General features: G+C 55.8%; 10 protein-coding genes across 10 annotated transcripts; 8 read left to right on the top strand and 2 right to left on the bottom strand.

The window, feature by feature from the left end:
- Positions 1-4,057: 4,057 nt before the first annotated feature.
- On the top strand, positions 4,058-5,484 carry VTJ04DRAFT_1095 (uncharacterized protein; the record flags this gene model as incomplete). Its single annotated transcript, XM_069358744.1, has 4 exons — positions 4,058-4,119; positions 4,573-5,028; positions 5,102-5,204; positions 5,272-5,484. The coding sequence occupies 4 exons, from the start codon at positions 4,058-4,060 to the stop codon at positions 5,482-5,484; spliced, it is 834 nt and encodes a 277-aa protein (XP_069223704.1).
- A 24-nt stretch (positions 5,485-5,508) lies between these two features.
- VTJ04DRAFT_1094 (uncharacterized protein) lies at positions 5,509-8,585 on the top strand (the record flags this gene model as incomplete). Its single annotated transcript, XM_069358733.1, has 2 exons — positions 5,509-6,265; positions 6,322-8,585. 2 exons carry the CDS (start codon positions 5,509-5,511, stop codon positions 8,583-8,585), a joined length of 3,021 nt encoding a protein of 1,006 aa, XP_069223703.1.
- A 114-nt stretch (positions 8,586-8,699) lies between these two features.
- On the top strand, positions 8,700-9,089 carry VTJ04DRAFT_1093 (uncharacterized protein; the record flags this gene model as incomplete). Its single annotated transcript, XM_069358722.1, has 1 exon — positions 8,700-9,089. The coding sequence occupies one exon, from the start codon at positions 8,700-8,702 to the stop codon at positions 9,087-9,089; it is 390 nt and encodes a 129-aa protein (XP_069223702.1).
- A 3,397-nt stretch (positions 9,090-12,486) lies between these two features.
- VTJ04DRAFT_1092 (uncharacterized protein) lies at positions 12,487-14,505 on the top strand (the record flags this gene model as incomplete). Its single annotated transcript, XM_069358711.1, has 1 exon — positions 12,487-14,505. The coding sequence occupies one exon, from the start codon at positions 12,487-12,489 to the stop codon at positions 14,503-14,505; it is 2,019 nt and encodes a 672-aa protein (XP_069223701.1).
- Positions 14,506-15,817: 1,312 nt separating this feature from the next.
- VTJ04DRAFT_1091 (uncharacterized protein) lies at positions 15,818-17,574 on the top strand (the record flags this gene model as incomplete). The annotated part of the gene is made up of 3 exons (XM_069358700.1): positions 15,818-16,063; positions 16,132-16,329; positions 16,396-17,574. The coding sequence occupies 3 exons, from the start codon at positions 15,818-15,820 to the stop codon at positions 17,572-17,574; spliced, it is 1,623 nt and encodes a 540-aa protein (XP_069223700.1).
- Positions 17,575-18,542: 968 nt separating this feature from the next.
- VTJ04DRAFT_1090 (uncharacterized protein) lies at positions 18,543-19,182 on the top strand (the record flags this gene model as incomplete). Its single annotated transcript, XM_069358689.1, has 2 exons — positions 18,543-18,744; positions 18,863-19,182. The coding sequence occupies 2 exons, from the start codon at positions 18,543-18,545 to the stop codon at positions 19,180-19,182; spliced, it is 522 nt and encodes a 173-aa protein (XP_069223699.1).
- A 375-nt stretch (positions 19,183-19,557) lies between these two features.
- Positions 19,558-19,893, top strand: VTJ04DRAFT_1089 (uncharacterized protein; the record flags this gene model as incomplete). The annotated part of the gene is made up of 2 exons (XM_069358677.1): positions 19,558-19,729; positions 19,805-19,893. 2 exons carry the CDS (start codon positions 19,558-19,560, stop codon positions 19,891-19,893), a joined length of 261 nt encoding a protein of 86 aa, XP_069223698.1.
- A 172-nt stretch (positions 19,894-20,065) lies between these two features.
- On the bottom strand, positions 20,066-21,187 carry VTJ04DRAFT_1088 (uncharacterized protein; the record flags this gene model as incomplete). Its single annotated transcript, XM_069358666.1, has 1 exon — positions 20,066-21,187. One exon carries the CDS (start codon positions 21,185-21,187, stop codon positions 20,066-20,068), a length of 1,122 nt encoding a protein of 373 aa, XP_069223697.1.
- A 1,000-nt stretch (positions 21,188-22,187) lies between these two features.
- VTJ04DRAFT_1087 (uncharacterized protein) lies at positions 22,188-23,875 on the top strand (the record flags this gene model as incomplete). Its single annotated transcript, XM_069358655.1, has 4 exons — positions 22,188-22,238; positions 22,310-22,379; positions 22,442-22,961; positions 23,320-23,875. The coding sequence occupies 4 exons, from the start codon at positions 22,188-22,190 to the stop codon at positions 23,873-23,875; spliced, it is 1,197 nt and encodes a 398-aa protein (XP_069223696.1).
- A 350-nt stretch (positions 23,876-24,225) lies between these two features.
- VTJ04DRAFT_1086 (uncharacterized protein) lies at positions 24,226-25,693 on the bottom strand (the record flags this gene model as incomplete). Its single annotated transcript, XM_069358644.1, has 2 exons — positions 24,226-25,170; positions 25,385-25,693. 2 exons carry the CDS (start codon positions 25,691-25,693, stop codon positions 24,226-24,228), a joined length of 1,254 nt encoding a protein of 417 aa, XP_069223695.1.
- Positions 25,694-25,698: the final 5 nt, after the last annotated feature.

Raw genomic sequence — 25,698 nt, 5'->3', positions numbered from 1 at the left:
AGTTACGTAGATATATCTACAGGGTATAAGTAAGCGGTTTGGTTTGTCATCCAAAACACTGTCGGGTCAATTACTCCGTAACCCGCGGGTGAGTTCCCGTCCCGCCTCATCTACCGTCATCCATGTCTCCTTGGTTCGAAGATCTTGGGGGGTTTCGGGATATGCAATAAACGGCTGTTCAGACATGTAAGATCCCGCGGGAGTGTTGGTTCTGAAGCAAGACGGCAAGCAAAAAAGCTTGGCTGGAGAGTCTTCCAGGGCTTCCTGGATCCGGACGAGGCCAGGGTTTGGATGAGGGAGATTAATCATGAGATACGGCAGAGACTCCTGTGATGGCGCGGATCTGGTTCACTTCGATCCTTACAAGCTCCGGAGGGAAAGCGACGATACCTACGAGTACTGTGTAAGTAGCCAAGGGGTTCTGGAACTGGTGGTTGTCAAAAGTTACGGACTTCCTCTAACTATGCCGTGACAAAAGGAAAGAGGGGGAAGGGTCGTGTCGTCCCAGGTTCACACCCAGTAGTGGACTGAACCACGCTGGGACGGATGACAGGATGAAGCAGGTGTGTGCTGTCTCAAATATATGTCATATGTCGACTTTGAACGTCTTCATCTGTGTCTGAGTTGTGATATTTCGAGTGTGCTTTTTGTGATCTAGTCACGATCATCAAGACCTGTAATTGCTGATGTGTTGGTGACTTGATAGTGAACAGGCGAACATGTGATCGCTGCCAGTACCGTCTCACTCCATGCATGGTACTTTATGTGTGATATCGAGATAGCGCATAACCAATATTTAATCACGATCACACTCTCTCAGCTAATTTAGGCCGTAGTGCACTTCACAGTACGTACTGTGAAGTAGAGATTTATTTGCAGACCTGTCTGAAGTCCATTCCCAGAACAAACTACCTACACTAGGACCAAATCAAGCTCAGTCTGGTCCCTGATCGCCGATGATCTGAAGATCGAAACCGGCCTTGAACCAAAGTTGGGCATGATCCCGTGGAAGAAAAAGCTCAAACTACTAATTATCGTACAGAGTAGATGCGAGTCAAAGCGAAGGCAGAACTTCTAAAAATGCCTACCCCTAACCGTCGCATAAACAGTGTTCTGACGATCAGGGACATCACCACAAGCAGTTCTGGCGAACGACGAATCCAGGGGAACGGGTCATCGACGAAACCCAAAACAAAGTTCCCAATTCTCTGGACCAAGCCACCGGCATTTGCTCTGCATGCCACTAATACATAGCAATGCCCGTCGTGCAGTTGTTTGTCCCCGGTCTTTTGTTTTTTTCCCTTCCCTACTGCTGCACGACCTGCAGCAACCAGTTTCCCAAAAAGTTGAGCGAGGAGAGTCTGTGTGTTCTCTGTACCTGCAGCGTGCATGCAGGGCCAAGCCAAAGCCATTGAATGTTCGCTTGGGACTTCGGTCGCCCATCATCCATCCTGCTGGGTGCTAGCGTATGCATGATTCTGCGCCGGGTCTTGAGCCTCAAGTCCGATCCGCAAACGACGTGTCCTAGGCTGTCCATCCCGCGTAAACGGAAAAAGGGGAGGGAAGAGGTCTGTATGTATGTACATACGACTTAACTACACCATACATACAGAACGAATTGTGAGAGGCTTACCAATATCAAATCACATCTTGGGCTGCCTACCTATATATTGCAGACGACTTGGGCAGGGACTAGTATATCCCCAATGATCGACGGGACGGAATGTCCAGGAGCCTCCGCATCAGATAAAGGCTGAACCAGGATATATAGGTATACACACTTTGAGGTCGACCTCGCAGAAAATGGTCGGGTTAGATGGAAGAACCGGAACTTCAGGATATACGTCGGGGCCGGCTGAATCGACAAAGTGCAGACAGGCGCGCGGCAGACAATGGGGTGTACTATCCCTTTCTTCCGAAGATTTGTTGCTGCCATAGATATAGTGTACATGTGTAGGATAAACCAAGAAGGCAGAGCCGGATAATTAGTACCTACATACATACAAACCTAACGACTCATACGTATCTGAAGTTCATATTAGTTGAGATACTGATGGTGGTGTATTGGGATCAGTCCGGCTTGGTTCCTGTCGAGGTCGATTTGATTTGGTGTCTTCATAGGTAAGACAAATCCCATGACCGTACTCTATGCATGCCGGCACATAGATTGGGCTCTATTCTTCCTTCGCTTGCAGGCATCTCTTGTCATCGGAATTTGTCAGGTTGCATTCAAGATTCACAGATGCCAGCTGCCGCCACGCGTGCCAAAAGCGACCCTGCAGAGAAGGGTTGCGATGCAGATGAGCCATCTGCCCAGCTCGAAAGCTTGTGCGCACGGCCGTCCCATGGATCTTGCCAAGGGCACAGCAGCGTCGTGATGGAGCGTGGCAGCGTGGATTCGGGTGGATAATGTTATTTTTTCCTCTTTAATTCAACTCCCGGATCTCAGTGGGGTTGAGTTGCATGGAGATGGCGACAAGATCGGATTGTTGGGCAGATACGGGATACTTACGTGGGCAGGTATTGCTTTCTCGGCTATCCAACCGAGGACGATCAATGTCTGTGGTTTTCGCCCATGGAGGTTTCTGCGTGTTCTCGCAGACTCCGCAGGCCAGCAAGAAAGAAAACGTGAGGATAAGCAACCCCCAAGACTTCCTTGATGATGCTGATCTCCAGCGCCGGCGAGGGCCGAACGGTTTTGTTCGGCAGTTCCTTCCTTGTCCCGTCCGCGTTTTGTCCGTTAGTGGATCGCTGGACTCGGGGACGGGACGAACATCGTCACACAACACTCCACTTCTCGACACATGTCCAAGAAACCAGCCCAAGCCGGCGAACGGCGCAGCAAAAAAATTGCAGGGAACTCGCAGGTTTTTTTTTTTTTTTTTTTTTTGTCTCGCGTGCCATGCCGTCCACGCCTGTGGCCCCAAATTGGAGCAACATGAAGCAAAAGAGAGATCTTCCAATCAGCCCATCCTGAGGCCCGGAAACCCCACGTTCTGCCACGAGTCAAGAGATTGAACGTGACCCGTCAAGGTTCCAATGTTGGCCTGGTTCCTGATGGAGAACCCTGGATTGCATCTGCACTGCAATCTCGAGCTGGGACCAATGCGACGCACAAGTGAAGATGTGATGTGACGAGAATGCAGAGCTGATCCGGGCTCTTTCTGCGCCCCTCTGGTTCCCCGGTCCGCAAGGTTCGGCAACGTCCAATCCGACACCAAGGACAGGGCCTGGATCTGCGAGCGCTGCAGATAACGCGAGGCCCTGGGTTGAGATGCCCCTTGTTAGTCGTCGCCGGGTCGAGTTGAGCGTCTCTCTGTCGCTCGGTGCGACCCCTCCGACTCAGCCGGTTTCTCAAACCTGCCGCCGGAAGGCCATTCTGGGTGTATGTACGGAGTATACTTCCGTATCATGACGTCTTTCGCTGACATGTCTGCGTAGTGGAGGGGGAATTTGGTACGCTTAATTCCCCGAAGTTGGATCTTGTACTGGGGAGGAAGGTCAGCGTCCCCTCTCGGCGGCACTGTTCGTGGCTTGTGGGGGACTCGGTTGGTTGGTTGGAGGGCTGGCAGAACGAGAGGAACAGGTTAGCTCACCGGGCAACCGGCCAGTGAACGGCTCTGCCGGAGGTTCCCCTGCTTCCTCCAGCGCGCCAAGGCACGTCCTAGGTCTAAAACGGCTGAATCCGCACACGGTTGCGTCCGCCAGGGGATTGGCAGGGGAGAAGGGGGATGGGGGAACCAGTGGTGGTCCGTTGGAAATTGCTTCTTGGGGACAAGATGGCCAATGAGCCGGTTCGGCTGCATCCAGGAACCAACGGGCCATCCATGGGTCGCTGTGGATGGAGGCTTGTACGCTTGTGGCGGCAGAGGAGGAGGAGCAGTTGGGGACAGAGGAGCAGAGAAACAGCCAAACAGCCCGTGAGGACGAGAGATAACAGGGGTCAAGATGCACATCGTCTCCATTTCATGATGGCTAGGGAGAGGGGAGACCCCGAAGGGCAGGGCAGTACTCCGTAGCAGGAGCAGCAGGGCAGCAGGAAAAGAGTAGACAGGGAATGGAATACGTGCAGGACGTGCAGGACGCGCAGGACGTGCAGGACGGGAGAGGACAGGGCAAGTGCGTTCTGTTGCATCGAGAGTGGGTGGCAGTGGATGGTGGAAGGAAGGAACCTGGAAGGAAGGGAAAAGGAAACATCTGCCCACTTGCGCGGTCCGAGTCTCTTTCCCATCCTCAACCGCCCTGATACCGGCTGTGAGGGCGTCTTTCTTCAGGGAGATCGACCTGAAGTGAAGGCGAAGGCGAATGTGAATTAGGCACGGCACCGTCGTCCGTCCGTCCTTTCTTTCCACTATCTTTAACGTTAACTTAATCCGAATGACGCCTCTCTTTGGCGCTGTTGCGCGCTGATTGGACCCCCCCCACGAAGCCAAACCCAGCGCCGACTGCAGCAGTTAGCCTCGAGTCTTGGGGCATCGGGCCGCTCGCTCACCACGCTCTTTAGGACATTCCTTAGTTACTTACCCTAGCTCTCTCTACCCTTTCCTTTTCTTCAGCAACACCAAAACCTAGGAACAGGACGCTCCCCTTTCAGCGCGATCCTGTTCATCGGCATTCCACTCTTTTCACCTCGTCTCGCGCCCGACAACAATCCCTTCGCTTGAGATCCCTCGACAAGCCAGGGCCGGACCTCAGGCTGGCTCGAGCTGCCTCATTGTTTCTGCCGCCACACCGAGTTCCGGGGGACTCGACCATCCCTTCTTCCTCCATCGCATCCCTTCCCTTCCCCACGACAGGACCCGGATTCTGGTGGCGCCCGGCACTCAACGCCCTGCGAGAGCGACCCGTGCCTTGGGTTTCCCGGATTCCGCAACCAAGGGCGCAAATAAAACTTGGCCCTACCGCCCCGCACCCTTCGCCGTGCCACTTCCGACGAACCTCCACACCCGATTGTGCGAGTGCGTGTTCGTGGTGCATCCGCCTTGTCGTTCCCCGAGACCGCGGTACCTGCAGCTCGCCGAACTTCTAGTTCTACGTGGTGACACGACGACTACGACGACAGCGACGATATTTGTCCTGAAATAACGGCCTTTTGACACAGCTATTGTCTCTTCAACCGCGTCGGCACCCGTTCACCGCCCAGCGACTTGTTTTGTCGGTTCCCTCTTTGGGCTCTTTTCGACTTGGCCCAACCGTTGTACAAGGTACGCTTGACGTCTGTCGGTGAACTCGAGCCCATCTCTGGCCGATCTAACCTAGAAGCTGAACCAGCGACGATTGTCCGTCTCTCACGAACCTAGCGCTACTCGTCCTGCTTCGCGCATTCCGCTCGTTCGACCGCTGTTTTATTTCCGAGAGCGCATCGATTCCGTTGTTTCATTCCTGGACCTATGCCATGAGCAGCGCTCAATTGGCGACCCAATTGTAGCGCAACGCCAGGTGCTACACGAGTTACACGGCAACACCGTTCGAGCACACACCTGAACACTTGGCGATCACCACGCGGCCATGTCGACAGCACTTCCGAGGCCATCGAGGCCAACAAACGGGCCACCAACCATCGCCCTCCCAGCACTTCCCGTCGGGAAGACGAGGAAAAGCACGGGAAATCTTGCAACCCCTGCGACAAAATCTAGCCTCACCACCCCGAAGAGCGGTCTCCGCGCGCCGTCTTCCAGTCTCCATCCTCCGCCATCACCACTACCCGCCCCCTCTTCTCCAACACAACCACGATCCGCTTCCGGCGTAAATGGCGCCGGCAAGACATTACGAAAGACCATCAGCGTCAGCGCTTTCCCTCAGCCACCACGCGGCGACACCAGGATATCCAGCTTGCCCCCCAGTCCGCTTTCCGCGACGCACCCTCGCAAACTGCGAACTCCCACGACGCCAACATACCAGCCATCCAGTTCAACACCCAGTTTCCTCAATGGCACGGGTGACGGGAAATCAATATCTAGAGACACGAATGCCAGGAACTCGGATGGCCTCATCAGCGTCGCTTCCCCACCTCAGAGCCGGAGCTCGTCCGCCCAGGATTCTTACTCTACCTCGGCAACGCAGTATGACGACGTTCATGATGTGGCGCCAAAGGCGGATTCCGGAAAGCGGTCATCCAAGTCCGATGGGAAAGGGAACGTTGTCGTCAGCGTCCGTGTGCGGCCCGATCTCAACGGGAACGAGATTCGCTCCGACGAGTGGCTGATTGATGGGAAACGGTCTTTGATTGGATTCCGGGGGAAAGAAGGCGGCGATTATTACTATGGTATGAACCACCGTAAAACTTGTAACCCTAGAGTGTCTGGCTAACGTTGATCTCAGATAATGTGTTTACGGCTCATGACGACAATGCGAGAGTCTACGATCACATTGCCAAACGGTTAGTACGACGAGTAATGGAGGGCTACCATGGGACAGTGTTCGCCTATGGCATGACGGGTACCGGCAAGACTTTCTCGATGCAGGGCACAGCATCCTCGCCTGGCGTTATCCCACTGGCTATCACCGATATCTTTTCCTACATCCGCGAGACCCCATCCAGAGAATTCCTGCTTCGCGTCAGCTACCTCGAAATCTACAACGAAAAGATTCACGACTTGTTGAGCATGCCCACCGGGAACAACCCAGGTCAAAATCAACCACAGGAGGAGATCAAGCTCCGGGAAGACAGCAAGAGAGGCGTCTATGCGACGCCATTGAAGGAAGAGATCGTCCAGAGCCCAACACAGCTTCTGCGTGTCATCGCCCGCGGCGACCAAGCAAGGAGAACGGCGAGCACTCAGTTCAACGCCAGGAGTTCCCGAAGTCACGCCGTGGTGCAAATTGTGGTAGAGAGCCGAGAGCGGATGCCCGGCGGCTCTGGGGACGGCAAGCGTCAGGGTCTCCTGCCGGGCGGTGTTCGCGTCTCGACACTCAGCCTGATCGATCTTGCTGGTTCCGAGAAGGCGGCCGAGTCGAAGGAGCGTCGCCAGGAAGGGTCCCACATCAACAAGAGTCTTCTCACCCTCGGAACGGTTATTGCGAAGCTGTCTGAGAGCAAGGAGAAAGGCGACAAGGAGGCCAAACATCTACCCTACCGCGACAGCAAACTTACCCGGTTACTTCAGGGTGCTCTGTCAGGCAACTCGCTCGTCAGCATCCTTTGCACAATTTCCGTGGGTGGGTCTGGGTCCAACACAAATGAAACCCTCAACACCCTGAAGTTTGCCGCGCGAGCCAAGAACAGCATCGTCAGCCACGCGAAGCGCGCCGAGGAGTCGTTGGGAGTCGGTGGCGATGGTAATGCCAGGGTCCTCCTCGAGCGGTACCGGATGGAGATTATGGAGTTGCGGAAACAGCTCGAAGCCGCGTCAAAAGCCAGCAGCAAGAAGGAGGCGGACGAGGTCAGGGAAAGAGACGCGGAGGAGGAGCGGGCGCGGGAACGGGAGGCCGAGTTGCGACATGAAGAGCAGATGTTGGAGATGCAGCTCGCCCGGACCGCGTTGAAGGAGAGGATAGACCATCTCAACCGGCTTATTCTCAGTTCAAAGTCGATAGGGGTCAACTCGAGCGGATCATACAGCGCCCTCGGAATCCATCATCGTTACTCTCAAGGGTCGATCCGGTCTTCGGTTGCCACCTCGACCAGGATGAGCAGCCTCGAGAGGACGTCATCCATGACGTCGAACGCTTCCACCATCGGCCGCAAGTCAGCAGGGCACGGTTCATCCGGGGAACAGGTGGTAGAATCCGATGACAGCCTCGGAGACTATGCCGACGGCATGGCTTCCCTGGAGTCGCAGAACCGTGCGTTACAAGCCGATCTCGCCGACAAGAACCGGTATATCCAGACTCTCGAGAAGCGGCTCCTTCAGGCCCGCCGGGCGAGCTCGTCGCGGACCTCGGCCGGCTTTTCTAAGGGAATCTTGGTAGGCGAGGACCATAGTGTGGCTCAGCTGCTCAAGGAGAAGGACGCCGAGATCGCCGAGCTTCGCGCCCGACTTGAAGACAAGGACCGGATGCTCGCCGCGCTGCGTAGCGCCGCGCGCTGCCGTGACAACGCCGATCGCGTCGAATCCCGTGTCGAGTCCCGCTCCGAAGTCCGCACCTCGCAGATTCTTGACAGCAATCCCGGCCCGGCCCCGTCCGCCAGCCTACCCGCCGCCCCTACAGCAGCAGCCACAACCGCCACCACTACCAACGCGCCGTCTTCCTCCTCCGCGTGCTCCCTCCTCCGGCAAGTTTCGCAGCTCCGCAAGCGCACAAAGAGCGTTGACGAAATGAGCCGCATGCTCGACGAGATGATCCAGGACCGCGTTGAGAGCGGCCACCTCATTCGCGGGCAGAGAGGTAGCGTCCGCATCGCCTCGGAGAACTTCAGGAGCTCGCTCTCCATGTCGCTGCGCGAGAATACTCCGCCTTCCCTGCCTCCGCTCTCGCCTCTGCCGGCGGTGAACCCCAACCCGCCGGTCAACTCGCCGCCTATTCAGCTGCAGTTGCTGGCTAGGCACAGGGCGAGCTTGGGCCCGCCGTCGCCGGTTCCTCCACCGGCGAGCCCGGCTCCGCCGCCGGCGCAAGTGAAGGATCAGGTTGTTGCTGAGGTGTGAATGAGTGAGTGTTTGGAGGGTTTTCTTCTCTTCTGTCCGATGTCTGGCTGTTCGGGTTGGGTTGGGTTGGGTCGCGGTTTGGAGGGACGGAGTTTGTTGATGAGCTAAGATGAGATGAGATGGGAAGGACACGAAACGTACCTCACCTTCGTGGTTATGTTCGGGTGGTTGTTTGGGGGTCGGTTGTGGTGTTCTTTCCTATCCCTTATCCGTTGGCCGTGTGTACTTTTTGTTTCCGTTCTATATACCCAACCCTTAAGTTGCTTTTTTCTTCGTTTCTTTGGGTTTCCATTCTCATTCTTTGTTTTCGGTATTATTCTCTATTTCCTTTTCTTCCTTCTCTTCTCTGGCCCAGTCATTCTCCTTTCGTGGGCATTGTTTTTTGTCGTGATGGGTGGGGATCGGACACACTGGTTGGAGGGGCTCTCGAACTACTATATATATGTGTGTATCAGTAATGCTGTGCCGCAACGCACGAAAACAAGAAAAATGTTGGGTAGCTAGGAATGGATGGAATGAATATCAGCAAGTAAATGGAGCGAAAAGAAAATGACAACATGAGCTGTGGTGATAAGACCAGGACGAGTTTTTTTTTTTTTGGTCTTGAGCTTGTTTTTGTTCTGGTGGAACGGGACTGGTCGATGAGCAAGTAGCGCTTTCGGTGTCAAAAGTGCTTACTTAGTTGCTGTAGCTGCTCACTTGTATGGTCTAAGATGGTCTAGGAGTTGGTGACATATATATCTATATATCTAGTCCTGGAATGTGCCGTGTGAGTGAAATAGTATTGTCTTGCCGACTTTGGTGTGCTGTGTGGCCGTCCTACTACCTGCGTGTCCTGTCAACTGGGATGGAGGGATGCTCCGGAGGGGACAGGAGACTGATGGCAGTGAGGTATTGCTCCAGAGGAGGAGAGAATGATGAAGAGACTTTCCTCAGAAGGAACTACTATGCTAAAGCCGAGTGGTTCGAGCTATATACAACAGGGATGACTTCCACCCTCCCATCTCCTTATTCTCTTGGGGTTCTAGGGATCTGGAGCCATCAGCCGATGGTGATATTACTGCCCCTGATTCTTCGCCAGGTAGACCTTGGTTAGGTGTTTGTTGTCCGACGATGCCTGGCCATTGTCAGAGACAGAAATCTGGCAGAGTTTTAACTCCCTACACAGCCTACACAGTAGATGGCAGGATGGCTGGCAAGATGGGGGTTAAAGCAGGAATATCCCGGGAGTATGCATGACGGTGGTGGGACTGGTGTTCCCAGAGGGACCCCTTGAGTCTTTATTTTTTTTTTTTTTATCCATTGATTTACTTTTTTCTGCCACGAGTTTGTTGACTTCGTTGATGTTTACACGGGTGCTACTGCCTCGAAGCACGAAGTTGAATGGATGATCTAGTAGCTATACCTGAGATATGTTTGTTCCATGGTGAGGTCAATTCGAATGCCGATCCGGCCCCACTTTTCCGGATCCGAGTCGCCGATCAGCTTCACATCCCCAGAGCTGCCGGCCGGGAGAGCTGATGGCCTCTAAATGTTTGCATCGGAACAACCGAGAACTTTATCAGGTTTGACATTTCATGGTCATGTATAAATGAACTTGATATTCGTCTGTTCTAATTTCGTCCATCCGGGCAATCCGCATCTCCATCTTTTGTGCATACCTGACATAATATTTCACTTCAACCATCAGCGGCAGTGACACAAAGTGTCTCACAAGTAGCCGCCAAGGTCGTAGTGCATTGATTGCCCTCTTCCCTTCTCTCTGGGTGGCCAGAGTAGTGGATAACCCCGCGGTCCAACTTGAGACGCGGGAGGAGGGTGGCTTCAATGTACTGTAGTCTCAGATCCGCGGAGATTGGGCTTTTTTTTTTTTTTTTTTTTTTCACACGATGAAGAACAAAAAAGCCCGAGGTCAACACACTTGCCGAAATGTCCAGTCGATATCGATATTCTCGGTAAACAAAAAGATACGAGCATCCTTCACAATTCCAAAGGCCAAGCCATCACTTCTTTTAGCAGGTTGTGCCGTCGTGACAGCACCCAGACCTCCAGGAAGGTGTACCCTGTGCTTGACAACGTCATTGGGCCGCCAGCTCCACCCCTTGCGTTTCAGATTTGACAGGGCCCGCTGGCTCTGGGAAAGTGCGATCGGCGTCCATCCCGTCCTGTTGCCTCTTTGGGGGGGCTACAAGCGGATCTGCCGGGGTCGAGCGGAGCAACAACAGCGAGTGACGACACACCATGTCCGATTCAACGCCTCTGTCGTCTTGTCCTCAAGCCAGCACGTTTCGCCATCCACGGCAAAGCATGTTTCTCCCAGAAACACCTCGTTGATCCCCACGACGTGGCACTGCCCCAAGCGTGTCTATCCTGTGACCTACCCCTCCTTTTTCCTTGTCATACCACGACCGTCCCCCGCTTGATAACAATTTGGCTTTCCCGGTCAGAGAGCCTGGGGGAAGGGGGCCGATATGGTGAAGAACCGGGTAGCAGAAGCAGACCGTTGTCGATCAGCCGACGAGGCAACTTGTGGGTGGAGTGAGAGAAGGAGGTTGTTGTCTTCCATGTCTCCGGGACATGTTCAGCACGTGGAGACAACAAGATGCGAAGCATCCTGCTGATACCCCTGATCCATCACTCGTCTTGCAGAGAGGTTCCAAACCTGTTCGCCGACTGGGACTGGCATGGCGGGCGGGAATGGGTCCCACATCGTGTTCCATTGTCCAAGGTTGTCGTTGTTGATTTCACTTCTTCGCTACCTCCCTGGTTGTGACCTGGTCATCTCGGGCCTTCGGTGGGAACTGGTCCGCCGAACGGGCGTTGATCCTACTACCCATACGCAAACTCCCCCGAGAAAGTGTCACATCGGATCTACGGTCTGCAGCGAGCTGCGACTGGCTTTGTTCTTCCATCCTTACTCTTCAACCGTTGAGTGATTGGTGGCTCCGCGGCGAGCTTTTTCTTCCCGGCAGAGGGTTTCCCTCCTGTGGTTGAGTTACCTCTGGCTTGGTCACCCCCCCGCTTGATCGTCGTCCCCGACCAGGGTCGAGCAGGTCATCGTCCTCCGGATAGCCTGGTCGCACTCATCGTTTCGCATACTCTCGTCCCTGGGGGCTTCTAGGGGACCAAACGGCGCCTGGCGGGTGCGCCATTAGGTTTGATTCTCCTGAAGGAGTCTGCCGAGTCAAACGGCTTCGAGGTTGGAATCCTATTCCACTAACACAGCATTCCTGTGGTGTATGTTATCACGGAAGTCAATACATACCATGGACTGCTGTCGCTCATATCCTAACTGACCTTTCCTGTGGAACAGTCGCATCGATCCGTCCTACGCCGAGTAATCCGCGGACATCATAGGGCATACCTCACGTCATCATTCCGCACTGTCATCCTGGTGGTGACTCCGGAATCCCTCAGGGGCCATAGCGAGCAGCTGTCTTGCTTGACTTGCCAAAACATCGACTCCTTGCAGATCCTCTCGTTGGGTATCCATCACATAATCTCTCCTCACCGCCCTCTGATCGACGGACTGGCGCACAAACGGCGCGGTGGGCCCGGTGGTATTATTGTGTGACGCTGATGATCCGGATCCCGCCCGGTGCTGGGTGACCAACCTCGGCCTCACTCGACTCTGAATGGGCGTTATTGGTCTCGGATGAGCTTGCTGTCCACCGATCGGCCAACCGTTTCTTCGCTGGGACTCCGCTGGCTGGTTTCCAGAAACAGTTCTTCCTCTCTCCTTGACAAACACCAGCGTTTGTCTGTCCCGTTGTGGGCATTGGGTATTGAACATTGATCTGGAGTTGGCACAGGCTCGATAATACCGGAACGATGCTCCGAAGACTCAACCTTTCCTTCACGCAATAGTTTCCGAGTCTCGAATTTCCGATATCTCTCCAACATGATGCCCTCGACTTTGGACATCAACCGGGCATCACACGGCAAGTCCTTCATATCACCGCCCCGAATAAACCTCCGCAAAGCTGCTGCGTACAACTACGACAAAGGCCCCTTATCCGCGACCTCATCCCGCTTCAACTTCAATCACCTCGTCTTCTCCCCGCCTCCGTCACCCGGACTCCCCTCCCTTTCACCACCCACAAAGAAGCCGGCGAGGAGAGGGTTTATCAGCATCAGGCCGATCAGGGTCATCCGCTACACCATCCGGTTGTTGAGTATTGTAGTGGTTTTCTTCGTGGCCCTCGATGTCTTAACCAGGTTATTTGGGGAGCCGGTACCGTCGCCAGCGCCAGGGGAGCTGTCGGGGTCTGTTGTGAGAGGTAATGGAGGTGCGTCCTCGCGAGCAGTGACGGACTCGCCAATGCCTATCATCGTGTCAGACCATCGGGGTCGGGCAAAGTGGACGGTATCGATACCGTCGGGGTCCGAATTTCCCCTGGCAATGCACCGGTACGCTGAAATGTGCACCTGGTGCGAATTGGTGGCTAGGAAAGTCCAGGACTTACGGTCCCAGGGCCGTGGACTACATCAGTTCTCGCTAGGTTTCGGGTCTGATACAACAAACGGCTTTGTCGATGTGCAGGAAGCGCAAGAGGCTGGTTATTTACCCAAGGTGAAAGGCGGCGAGAGTTCATCGGACCGGCCTGTATGCAAAAAAAGCCTCACCTTTGTCCTCGAGTCCGACGACGCCGGCTTGGGCAGGACGTTGATGATGCTCTGGATCGCATATGGGCTTGCGGAGGAGGAAGGACGGGCGTTTTTCGTCGACGACACGCGCTGGGCATACGGCTCGTACACAAACATGTTCCTGCCGCCAGCCCTCCCAGACTGCGTGCCACCTCCGACGCACGAAATTCTCCCCTGCCCGCGGCAAGCTCGTCACCTGGTCGTCTCAGCGGCCAACGCAGCCGTGTGGCTTGCACCGCTCACTCCAAGCAGAGATACAGCACCGGCCGCGGACGCAACACGCGAGCGAACCCTCCTGAAACACCAATTCGACCTTGCACGAAAAGGCTACGAGGCGCTTTTTCGCCTGACGAAGGAAGATGCCGACTACGTCGACTCACGAGCGCGCGAGCTGATGGCCAAGAGGCTCGTGCTGGCGCGACCTTCCTCGTCCTCCTCCTCTTCCTCCAAGAAGACGAAGAACCACGACAAGAAGCAGCAGTATCACCACGGCCTGGCCGTCGGCGTCCACATCCGCCGGGGCGACCGTCATCCCTTCGAGCCCCAGTACCGCGACTCCTACATCCCCCTCCATCTCTACGCGGACGCCGCTCGCGAGGTTCTCGACGCGCGATTTGGAAACGCCACCGTCTCCACGGACAAAGACACCAAACCTGACTCCTCGGACGCTGCCAAAGCCCGAGAGCGAAGCATCCTGATCCTCGCGTCTGACGATCCCACCGTCTACTCCAGCCCCGAGCTCGTTACCGGCAGCAGCAGCAGCACCAGCAACGGCGGCGGCAGCGGCGTAACCGCCGTGCGTGCACAAGAACGCATCCGCCTGGCCAGTAGGCCGCCCTCACCAGCCAACACCCCCGCGCCGAACCGGTCTGTGCTGCGCAAGTTTGTCGACCAGAGCTTCGGCTGGGAAGGGGGGTTTTTCGCGGCCATGTTTTGGAACCTGGGCGCGGTGACGCAGAATGCGGGCGAGTCGGCCGCGCCTCGTCCGAGCGGTAGTAATAGTAATAGAGGAGGAAGGACCGGGAGGGAAGCATCGTCGTCGTTGACGCCGCCGCCACGGTCGCCTGAGACCCTCCGGCTTCGGAGCCTGGTAGGGAGGGCGTACGTGTTGGATCTGGCGGTGCTGGCGGAGGCGAGCGACGTCGTGGTGTGTGCGGTGAGTGCGATGGGGTGTAGGTTGTTGGCGGTTATGATGGGGTGGCAGAGCGCATTTGAAGAGGGGGGATGGAAAAACGTGGAGGGAGGATTTGGGTGGTTAGGGGCGGAGTGGTGACCTCTTCATTTTTTTCCTTTGGATACCTACCTCAATCATTGGTGCTGTTTTCTTGGGTTATTCACTGGGGGATACAGCAGGGACCTACTATTACATGGGGCCATCTCATCATGTTGGCGAAAACGGCGGGAGTCGCCGACAGGTGCATGGGGAGAGAGCATTGGATGATACCACAATCTTTCGTTGCATTTTTCTTTTTCTTCGGGTTGTGTATGGTTTTTTCAGCACAATGGCAGGATGTCCATTTGGCAAAGACATTGGATACAATATCAAGTGCTGTTGGAATGGGTGACTAGGCAGAAAGTCAACACATTGACCGTCGGGACATACTCCGTACCCATGAGATTGACTTCCTAGTGTATGCCATTGAAGGTCAGAAGTGGTGCGTCTGGAAACGGGCAGTTCTCGTGGCGCCCGGCTTATATGTCTGTACTATTGTTCTACTCCGTATGTACGTATATATGTACATAGTTGCTGTGCCGTAGACGTGCTGGAGAGGAAGCTTTGGTTCCTGAAAATGTGCAGTCTTGGCAGGAGAATTTTCCATGTGAAAATCCAGGTTCCAGTCAGGTTCTCGCTGACAATCATCTGATGGAGAGGCTTGTTGTTCCCCAAAGTCACGTGCAAGCCATCAAACAGCAGGTTTCCGCTGCAACGGTCGCAAAGGCATCGTACTCGGAGGAGCTCACCGCCTGCTAGAGCGACATGTTCGACCAAAACTCGAGGGAATCGCTTAACGCAAAGTCAGCACATTCATGTTTATTTTTCTGGGTTTAAGCTCCGGGAATGTCCGCAGCTGAATGCAGTTTGGGGCAGATTTGCTTGCTGACAAGATTGGCTGCGTACGATGGACGGTGTGGTGTGGCATGATTGCGCCAAGACCCAAAGGTACGCGGGCGAATGCGAATACGAATCCGATGCTGATTGGCTACCGACCTCTCCGGTCTGGGCATCGGTCCCGCATGCCCCACCGGCTGCGCTGGCTGTGGATGGCTTCCGTCCCCCTGGAACAGCTGCTTTCCCATTGGGCCAACCGAAAAAAGCGGAACTTCAAGCTGCTTCTTCCTTGTTCTCATAAATCCGCCATTTCTCTCCCTCCCTATCTCCAGGCTCGGAAAAGGAGAAAATCGAGGCAATTCAAGAGACACGACACGAATCCGGGCCCTCTGTCTACTTTGTGAAGAGAGGGTAGCAGGCGGATCAGCTTGCGGGTTGTGTCTTTTTCCCTTTTTTATCTTTCTTTTCTTTTACATCTCCCATACTCCGTCTCCTGAGCGCGTCGCGTGTGTTTTTTCTTTGGGCAGAAGCAGAGATGGGTCTGCTTCAAGAGGTTGCGGCCCCTTGGGTCGAGGGGTTCCAACAACTCGGCCTGGCGACTCAGATCGCAGTGGGCGTTAGCGGTTTCCTGGTCCTGACGGTGGTGCTCAACGTGCTCAATCAGGTTCTCTTCAAGAACCCCAACGAGCCCCCCGTCGTCTTCCACTGGTTCCCCATTATCGGCAGCACCATCACCTACGGTATCGACCCGCCGCGTTTCTTCAAGGAGAACAGGAAGAAGGTGAGATTGATTGGGCATACAGACTCCCTGAGGACGACGCTGGTTGCTGACTGGACCGCTTTACACAGTACGGCGACTGCTTTACCTTCATCCTGCTCGGCAAGAAGACCACCGTCTATGTCGGGCCCAAGGGCAACGACTTCATCCTCAACGGCAAGATCCGCGATGTGTGCGCCGAGGACATCTACACGGTGCTCACCACGCCCGTCTTCGGCAAGGATGTCGTCTACGACTGCCCGAACTCGAAGCTCATGGAGCAGAAGAAGGTAGGCTCTTTGATACTCAAGGCAACGCAATAATACAAGGACATGGAGGCTAACTCCCTCTCGCAGTTCATGAAGGTCGCCCTCACCACCGAGGCTTTCCGCTCCTACGTTCCCATCATCTCGGACGAGGTGGTCAGCTACTTCAAGCGCTGCCCTGACTTCAAGGGCCAGTCCGGCATTGTCAACATCCCTCCTAAGATGGCCCAGATCACCATCTTCACCGCCTCGCACGCCCTCCAGGGCAAGGAGATCCGCGACCAGTTCGACGAATCTCTGGCTGATCTCTACCACGATCTCGACATGGGCTTCACCCCCATCAACTTCATGTTCCACTGGGCTCCTCTCCCCTGGAACAAGCGCCGTGACCACGCCCAGCGCACCGTCGCCAAGATCTACATGGACACCATCAAGCGTCGCCGCGAGCGTGGCGAGACGGGCGCCCAGGATATCATGTACCACCTCATGAACTCGACCTACAAGAACGGCGTCAAGGTTCCCGACCACGAGATCGCCCACATGATGATCGCCCTCCTCATGGCCGGCCAGCACTCGTCTTCTTCGACCAGCTCCTGGATCATGCTTCGTCTCGCCTCTCGTCCCGACATCATGGAGGAGCTCTACCAGGAGCAGATCCGGGAGCTCGGCCCCGACCTTCCCCCGCTTACCTACGAGTCCCTCCAGAAGCTGCGTCTCAACCAGGCCATTGTCAAGGAGACTCTCCGCCTCCACGCCCCGATCCACTCCATCATGCGCGCCGTCAAGCAGCCCATGCCCGTCCCTGGTACCAAGTATGTCATTCCCAAGAGCCACGTCCTGCTCGCCGCCCCCGGTGTCTCTGCCTCGGATCCCGAGTACTTCCCTGAGCCCGACCTCTGGGAGCCTCGCCGCTGGTTCAAGGAGTCTCCTCTCGCCCCGACCATGGTTCGTGAGGGCAAGGGTCTCGGCCGCTTCAACCTCAACCCTGAGGAGGATGACGGCGAGGAGAAGATCGACTACGGTTATGGTCTCGTCAGCAAGGGCGCTGCTTCCCCGTACCTGCCTTTCGGTGCTGGTCGCCACCGCTGCATCGGCGAGTACTTCGCCAACGTTCAACTGCAGACCATTGTGGCTATGACGGTGCGCATGTTCAAGTTCCGCAACGTCGACGGCAGCACCGGCAATGTGGTTGGTACCGACTATGCCTCCCTCTTCTCGCGCCCGCTTGAGCCGGCCAACATTTACTGGGAGAGGCGGGATAAGGAGTAAGCGAATGGGGTGTGGTAATGCTCAATTGGGAGGAGGGTTGCGATGACTTATTTCCTTGGGACAACGGATTTGGGCTGGATGGATGGGATTCGTGACTGTACGAGTATATACAAAACGCACACGCACGCGCGCTCGTTTATGAAGTCGGATGATGAGGGGAGGTCTGCTCTTCTGCCTTTTGGGAGGCGGGAAGAGAGAGGTTCGAGAGGTTGGGAGATGTCATGACATAGATTTATATGGTCAATAATCGTAATTTTGGTAAAGAAACTTTAAGCTCAACCTCCCGGTTCCCTTGCTGTATTGTTCTATGTTCTGTTGGCAGGTTTTGTGGTTCCTAGTTGCGAGGCGGCTGGCTGTGATCTTTGGCCAGGACTCCGCCAAATGCTCGGGCCTGACCTCGGCACGCAACGATTCACCTTGGCGTGTCCTGGCCGCGTGCCCAGCAAAACCGGGGAACCCGTGGACGTGATTAGGCACAAGGACACCGCCGGCCCGGACTCAGGACTACGTACCTCCATTAATTTAAATCCTAGGTTATGAGATACTTTTACACTCGTAGACACTCTGTACGTAGTTGTTGCTTCGTTTCTTGTCTTCGTGGTTGTATATTTCTCTTTATTTCCTGGTATTAGGTCGGGTCTCATTCGCCTGTCGAGGAACCAGCACCAATCTTTCTGCCCTGTTTTTTCAGCTGTCTTCATCCTGCAGGCCTCTCCTTTCATTTCATCGATGCAACCATTCAGGGTCATCATTATCCATCACATCATCGCTTGAATCATCAACAAACCCGCCTTCTCTCTTCCTCCAAAGCAACGACATCAATTCCCTTCACCTCGGCCACCGGATCATTAGGTTTCATCTCATCCACGGGGCGGCGCTGTTTGACGAATCTCATTCACAACCACGACCGCCGACGACAACACGACAACAACAAACAACAGCGCAACACAAACAAAACCACAGGCACCATGCCCCCATCCAAAAGCTCCTCCTCCGGCTCGTCATCCTCCCGCAGCGCAATCCGCCGCCTCCTCAAAGAGCTCGACACGTGGACAAAGTCCGAGTCGGCCAACGAGCAGGGCATCGAGCGCCTCGGCCCCGTCCGCGACGACGAGCTGCTGAACTGGGAGGCCGTCATCAACGGACGCGGGGTGGGCGGTGGGTATGAGAGTATGTATTTCCCCCACCCTTTTTTTATTCTTATTGATGACTTTGTTCATCCATCCATCTATTATCATTATATGTACCATATCTAAGGATATCTCTGGATAACTAACCATGTAACCAGACGGACGCTGGCTCCTGACCATCACCATCCCGCCCACCTACCCGCTGCAGCCTCCCGTCGTCAAGTTCGCCACGCCCATCGTGCACGCCAACGTCCACCCGCAGACGGGCGAGATCTGCCTCGACCTGCTCAAGGACCGGTGGACGCCGGCGTACAGCGTGCTCGAGGTGGTGCGTGCGGTGCGTATGTTGTTGTCCAACCCCGGGTTGGATTCCCCCTTGAACGTGGACGTGGCGGCGCTGCTCAGGGATGGGGACGTGTTGGGCGCGAGGAGGTTGGTGGAGTTGTGGGTTGAGGAGGAGAGGTATGAGGGGAAGTGAGGTGGTGGGAGGAGGAGAAGAATGATGGGGTTGTAGGATTACGGGGAGAGGGAAATATTGGCATATTGATGGCGGGTAGGACGGATGTGTGTAGGTACGATTGGATTGTACATGACGGGGAGAGGTGTTTCGTCTCTTTTGCTTGGGCAAGTTTGGTCCCCCAACACATTTTCTTAATCATCTAGTACAATATCAGTTTGATTCAGTGCCTCATTCATGTTTCACAGGGAATCAAGGGAGGAGGAAGGAATCAGGATACACTCGGAACTCAGGCGTAAGAAATCTCATTGCTGCCAACCCATCTAATGTAGGTACCCTCATGTGTATCTATTTTTCCCTACCATACTCGAAACTCTCAAATAAACGCCAGTTCAAATGCGTATTCCCGATGAATATGCCCTTAACCCGACCCGACCCAGTCTACTCCTCAGTATCATCACCGCCGGGTTTCGCGTTAGTCCAACTGGGCCAGTCATGACCCTTTCAGCTCACCCTCCTCCAGCCCAAACCGAGACCCAAAACTGGTCTACAATGTTGGGCGAAACTCGTAATTTGTTGAGGTAACACACTCCGTGTCAATGCGACACAAAAGAAGAAGAAAAAATTGACTGATGAGTTTCAGTCAGGGCCCGAGACCACTCTGTGATGGCCAAGCATCAAGTTGCCTCTCCCACCATGGAGACAACAAATCGTTCGCAGATCCTTTCTTAAAACATCTTGCACTACTACCACACGCAGTAGAAAAACAGGAAACTGAAACACGCAGAGTTCCCTATCATTGAAGGATCAGGATGTTTCACCGTGATTCCCTCAAGCAGAGAAGGAGGCGGTCATTCATTGTAATGATAGACCTGTGTCTTGGGTCAGCGCCACCCGTCCAGTCTCATCCTGACATAGGTTTTAGTACCTTGTAATTTGGCAGCCCAACAGCCTGCCAGCCCAACCTCTTGGCCATTTTTGCAAACCCTTCCGTCTCGATGAGATGATAAAACGAAAACGCCGGGAACATGGCCCCGTCGCGGTGCACATCCGCCTTGACCAGCAGCGCAGCGCCGCCCACCCCATCCAGGTTCACCTCCTGATGTAGATCGCCATCCTCCTTTGCCAGGTAGGCCATGAGCGTGCGGAACGTAGCCATCTCCGCGTAGCCCTCAAACAGCACGTCGTCGGGACCCATCTTCTTGGCCAGCTCCTGGGCGGTGTCGCTGTCGATCCAGTTGTTGAAATCGTAAGGGCGCTCATCCATGGCGCCGGTTTTCTCGTTCCAATAGCGCTGGAAGCAATTGGGCGCGACGATTGGTTTGTCATGGGCGGCCAGGTCCTGGATGATGGTTGGAGGCGTTTCGACCACGTCGGCGTCGAGCCAGAGGACCCAGGATGTCGAGGGACCCAGGGTCGAGAAGAGCAGCGAGTTGCGAGCCTTGGCCATGGCGGCACGGCGGATTTTCTGGTTGGCGAGTTTGTGCCGCTCCTTTTCGTCCTGGGAGGGGAGAGGGGAGACCATGTCCTCGCGCAGGATGATGATGCTCTTGAAGCGGTCCTTTTCGGGGGCTTGCTGTTGGGTCTTTGCGATGCGTTTCTGCAACTCGCGGGTTGCCTCGTTGCCTTCAGTGGTCTTGGGAATAATGAAGCCAAGGGTGATGAGCTCGTGCGGGTAGGTGAGCTTGAGGAGGTTGTCCCAGTATCCGGGGTTGAAGCGGGCCATCGGGGTCAGGACGAGGATGTTCTCGCGGTTCTCGAGGGGCTTGGAGGTGGTGGTGACATTGTTGAGGTTGTACCGAGCCACGGGCGGGGCCTTTAGCTTGACGCCGGCGGCGGTCTTGCGGAATGGGGAGGTGGGTGGCGAAAGAGGGTGTAGTGCGGCAGCGGCCTTGCGAGCTGGAGAGAAGTCGGGAGTCGAGGTGGTTATTAGGAAGAATAGAATGAAGAGCACGAGGGCCACGCCAGCGGCTAGGGTCACCGAGTTCGCCTTCCTGAGACGAACAGCGCCCATGGGACGCGCCATTATGTACCTATTCTATTCTCGGGGGACCGAAGAAAAACAGGAGTGAGTGTTTGGACGTCAAGCAAGGCGACCCATAGGAAGAGTTGATATGTTTGAGGTGCGACGCTGTCCGTGGTTGCTGTGATGGGCTTCGTTTGCAGTTCTGTCTTGTTTGATTGCCAATGCCAATGTCGCCCAGCGAGAGACACAAAAAGGGGATGAAGGAGAGAATGAGAAAAGAAAAGAAAGGCGGATCAACAACTGGAAGGGGCGGAGACAGGAGAGCTTGGGCGGCCGGTCTCAGTGGATGTTGGGATGAAGTTGAGGGAGAGTTGGAGGTCCAGTTGTTGAGACGAGGTGGGATGATCAATTCCAGGTTCCAACAGATTGGCTCTGCTGCGGTCGCGCGTTCCAAGTGCTGTTACACGTCTCCCAAAGCCACGTCATGAGGGTCAATGAGGGTCATTGGGGGGGGCTTGACTTGAGCTTGAGACTATTGAAGCTAGATTCTGGCCCGGAGATCTGTGTTTCAGCCATTTGATCTCTTCAATGGCAATTGCGTCACCGCTCCATCCTTACTTATACAGAGGAGCTGAATGTCATCCTTGCAGGGTGATGGACGATGCATCCTCCCTGGGCACCCTGTATTGTGTACTTACCGTAATTACACTCTGCCGCTGCTGTCTGTTACAGGTGGATTACCCCACACCCCACCTCACTGCAAGGCCCCACTTGGGCTCCCAGCTGTGGACGGCAGGGGCAAGACAGGGCAGGTGCCGGCCTGTGCTTCTGAGGCTCCAGCTCACGTCAACTGGTGGCAGCCTTTCTGGAAGCAACAGCAACCTGCCACAACCTGGAAGCAATCTGGAAGCTCCAACAGCAGCTTCGACGACAACTCCAACTACCCGGAAGCTGTAACACGAAACCGACTAGACAAACGCGAAGCTCACCACTTTGTTTGGTCCTCAAAACCGAATCCCCGCCGCGTCCCCCATCTCGATACCGCAACAACATCGCCACCATGTCTATAACGCCCATCATCACCTTCAAGGCCGGCATCTGCGATGTCGACGTCAGTACCCCTCCGCACACACACCTCCCCGCGCTTCTACCATTAGCTCGGTTGCTGACCGCAAACAACAGCAATCATCCAAGCCTTACAAGGTCAAGGCGCGTCCCACCCCCGGTTACATCTATCTGTACTCCGAAGAGGGTGCGTTTCTCCTAGTCGGTCGCATTCTGAAGCCATCCAACTTCCACTGACCTGCCCCTCAGACCTCATCCACTTCTGCTGGCGGCCCAGGTCCGCGCCAGTCGACCAGCCCGAGCTTGACCTAGTCATGGTCCCGACTGACGGCCACTTCGTTCCCTACGACACCCGCACCCCGGCCCATCCCACCTCCAAGACCAACGGCCGCATCTTCGTTCTCAAGTTTGCCTCTTCGTCCCAGCGTCATGTCTTCTGGCTGCAGTCCAAGCCCCAGGGCCGCAGCGGTGATCCAGCCTGGCTCAGCCCGCGCGACCTCAAGATCGGTGACATTGTCGACCGCCTGCTGCAGGGCGAGGAGGTGAATGTGAGCCAGGAGCTGGCCTCCGTGCGCAACGCGAGCAACGACGACACCCGCCGCGACCGCGATCCCGACGACGATGAGACCATGGAGGATGTTGAGGGACATCGCGACCCTCACGACCATCGCCGCGGCGGCTCGGGAGGCGCCGGCCCCGGCGCCACTGGAGGAGATTTCCGCCAGGAAGGAGAGGAAGCCCGGGAAGGAGGAGCAGATGGGGCGAGAGCGTAGGTGTATCATCTTCCCATCACTGACTTCACCACACACAAGCATCCCGTCATTTCACAACACACATCACCAAACCATAGCTATGTTCCCCACCATCGCTTGTGCTGGGGGGTGGGTTGGATTGATCGGCGCATGGCATGGCATGGCATCGGGCATCCCCCTACCTTCCTGGCAGATAGCATGTACAAAAAACAAGATCCATCCTAGATGTTCGCCAGCCAGGCAACAACATGGCGGATCGCACACCAAAAATACCAAAATAATCGGCATTTTCTCACTTCATTCACCACTTTGGTTGGCCGCCGACGCTCTGCAAATGAACGCACCGTGCTAATCCATTCTCTACCTCATCTGCAGAGCAACGGCCACCGCGACAACCGAAGCCGCCGCCGCCGACGTGGTGCGCAACTTCCTCAACTCCCTCCAAAACGTGCCCGGTCTCAGCGGCGCCGCCCAACAAGCCCAGGGCAAGCTCTATCCCCTCCTGACCGACCTCCTCGACCCGGCCACCACCATCGCCATGCTTGACGCCGCCCCCGACCGCTTCGTTGACCACCTGCTCGACTTCCTCCCTCCCGCCGTTGTCGTCATGGCCAGCCGCGGCGAGGATTCGGGCCCCCTCGAGGGCGAGGAACCGACCGCCGACGACGCCGACGACGCCAAGGACGAGATGAGCATCGGCCAGAAGCGCGCGCTGCTGAAAAAGGTCCTGCGCAGCCCCCAGTTCGCGCAGAGCTTGGCGAGCTTGTCGGTGGCGCTTCGGGATGGCGGGTTGCCGAGCATCGCGGACGCGCTGGGCGTGGATGTCGAGAATGGAGGTATGGTGGCGGGTGGCAGGGTGCCGCTTGGCGGAGGGGAGGCGGTGGAGGCGTTTGTGTTGGGTGTGAAGAAGGCGGTGCAGAAGAAGAAATAGGGTTGTTCCAGGAGGAAGGACGTCTGGGCTACCTCGTGGTACATGGGTTGCGTCAAAGGTGAGGAGAGGAGGACAATGCTGAGTGTGAGACAAGGCCTGGGAAGGCTACGAGGAAGATGAACCATAGATAGTCAGGTACCAGCGCACTTGTCTTGCCGAGAGTATGATGAGTTCTAGACTGGCAGGCTTCTGCGGAATGTATGTGGATGTGTCTAGGTGGTGGTGTTCGTGATGGATTAATGTGTTGCATATGCTACACATCCCGCCATGGGTGTTGTATGAACCGAATCCAACTCAAGCAGTATATACCACTCCCTCTGGTCTGACCACCCCTTACCTAATTCGCGACGTCAATCCCCTCCATCATCGCTCCCCTCACCTTTCCCGACCTCACCTTTGCTCCTCTTAAACCTCTCCCTCCCCGTCGCGATACTCGCCTCCACATACCTCCCATCAAACGCCCGTCCGTGCATCACCTTGACGCACTGCTCCGCCGCCTCCTTGGTCTTGAACCGCACGCTCACGATCCCCTCGGGCTCCTCGTCGTAGAGAATGACGTTGGTGACGGTGCCGAGCTTGGCGCACTCGTCGCGGATTTCTTCTTTAATGTCGAGCAGCGCGGTCGGGTCCTCGGCCAGCTCCTCGAGCGTGAACATGTGCTTGAGGATGACAGTGCGGCTGGCCTTTTTGTTTTGATGGTGGTTGTGGAGGTGGGTAGGTTCATCGTCGTCGGACCAGTTGCTCAGCTTGGCGGCGAGCTTTTGGGTCTTGCGGATGATTTTGGCCTTGTCCTGCTCGCTTCTCCGCGGCGGGGCATCTTCTCGGCCTTGCGGCTGCCCAGCGTTCCCTGCGCCAGCGGCGTCCGGATCCTCGTGGTATTTTGTCTTTTTGTAGCTCATGTCGGCGGCCTGGACGTGCATCTTCGTGCCCGAATCCTCGGGGAAGCGCAGGTCCGTGTCGTCCAGCAGCATGATGGCCATGTCGACCGACTGCGGCTTGAAAAAGACGATGAGCGCGTCGCCCTTGAACCGGCCCTCGGCGTCCGTGTACATCTTGATGCGCGGCCGCCCGCTGTCGATCTCCTCGGCTATGACGCCGCACTTGCGCGAGAATACCTCGGCGACCTCCTCGGCGGTCGCGTCGAGCGGGAGGCCCGTGACGTAGACGGCCGTGTTTTGCTTGGGTTGCGGCGGGCCGCGGGGGCCACCTTGTCGACGGGTAGCTTTGGAAGGCCGGTCCCTGTTGTTTTTATCGTTGTTGTTATATTTCTTCATGCCGTTCTTGTTGTTGGACCCCTGTTGGCGCACAAAGAAAGGTTAAACATCAGGTCAAGCGGCGGTTAGTTCTCCCAGGTCTTGTTTTTCGGTCGCGAGCCCCGTTCGGAACCGTGCGTCTTCTCTCAGTTCCCTCCCGTCGTCTTGCTGGCGTCCTAGGATGGGAGGAAGGGGAGCATGGGGCCATGTAGGAGAGCCGTATGCGTGCGGTATCTTCCTAGCAGCGTCAACTTACCTCGCGGTCATTGGAGTCTTCTTCTAGCTTTCTTTTCGTCCCTTGCGCGGCAGCGGGAGCTGAAGGGACAGCGGCGTCGGCGCTGGTTGTTGGTATATAGCCCTGTTGCACTCCTTCCTGAATGAGGGCTTCATCTTCGTCCTCGTCGATGGGGACCCATCGTTTCGTCGCCTCGTCGAACTCGTACTCGGTGCCGTCGTCGTGAACCGCGATGTACTTGTTGTCGAGCTTGGAGAACGAGATGCGATCGTCCTTGTCGAACTCGTCCGGGTTCGTTGGGAACCCCAAGTCTTGGGCTTCTTCCGCCATTGTGT

This window comes from Mycothermus thermophilus (genome assembly GCF_041956435.1).
Source record: "Mycothermus thermophilus strain CBS 625.91 unplaced genomic scaffold VTJ04scaffold_1, whole genome shotgun sequence".
NCBI lineage: Eukaryota > Fungi > Ascomycota > Sordariomycetes > Sordariales > Chaetomiaceae > Mycothermus > Mycothermus thermophilus.
The sequence above is the reverse complement of the archived record's forward strand: the minus strand, read 5'-3'. Positions and strand labels throughout refer to the sequence as shown.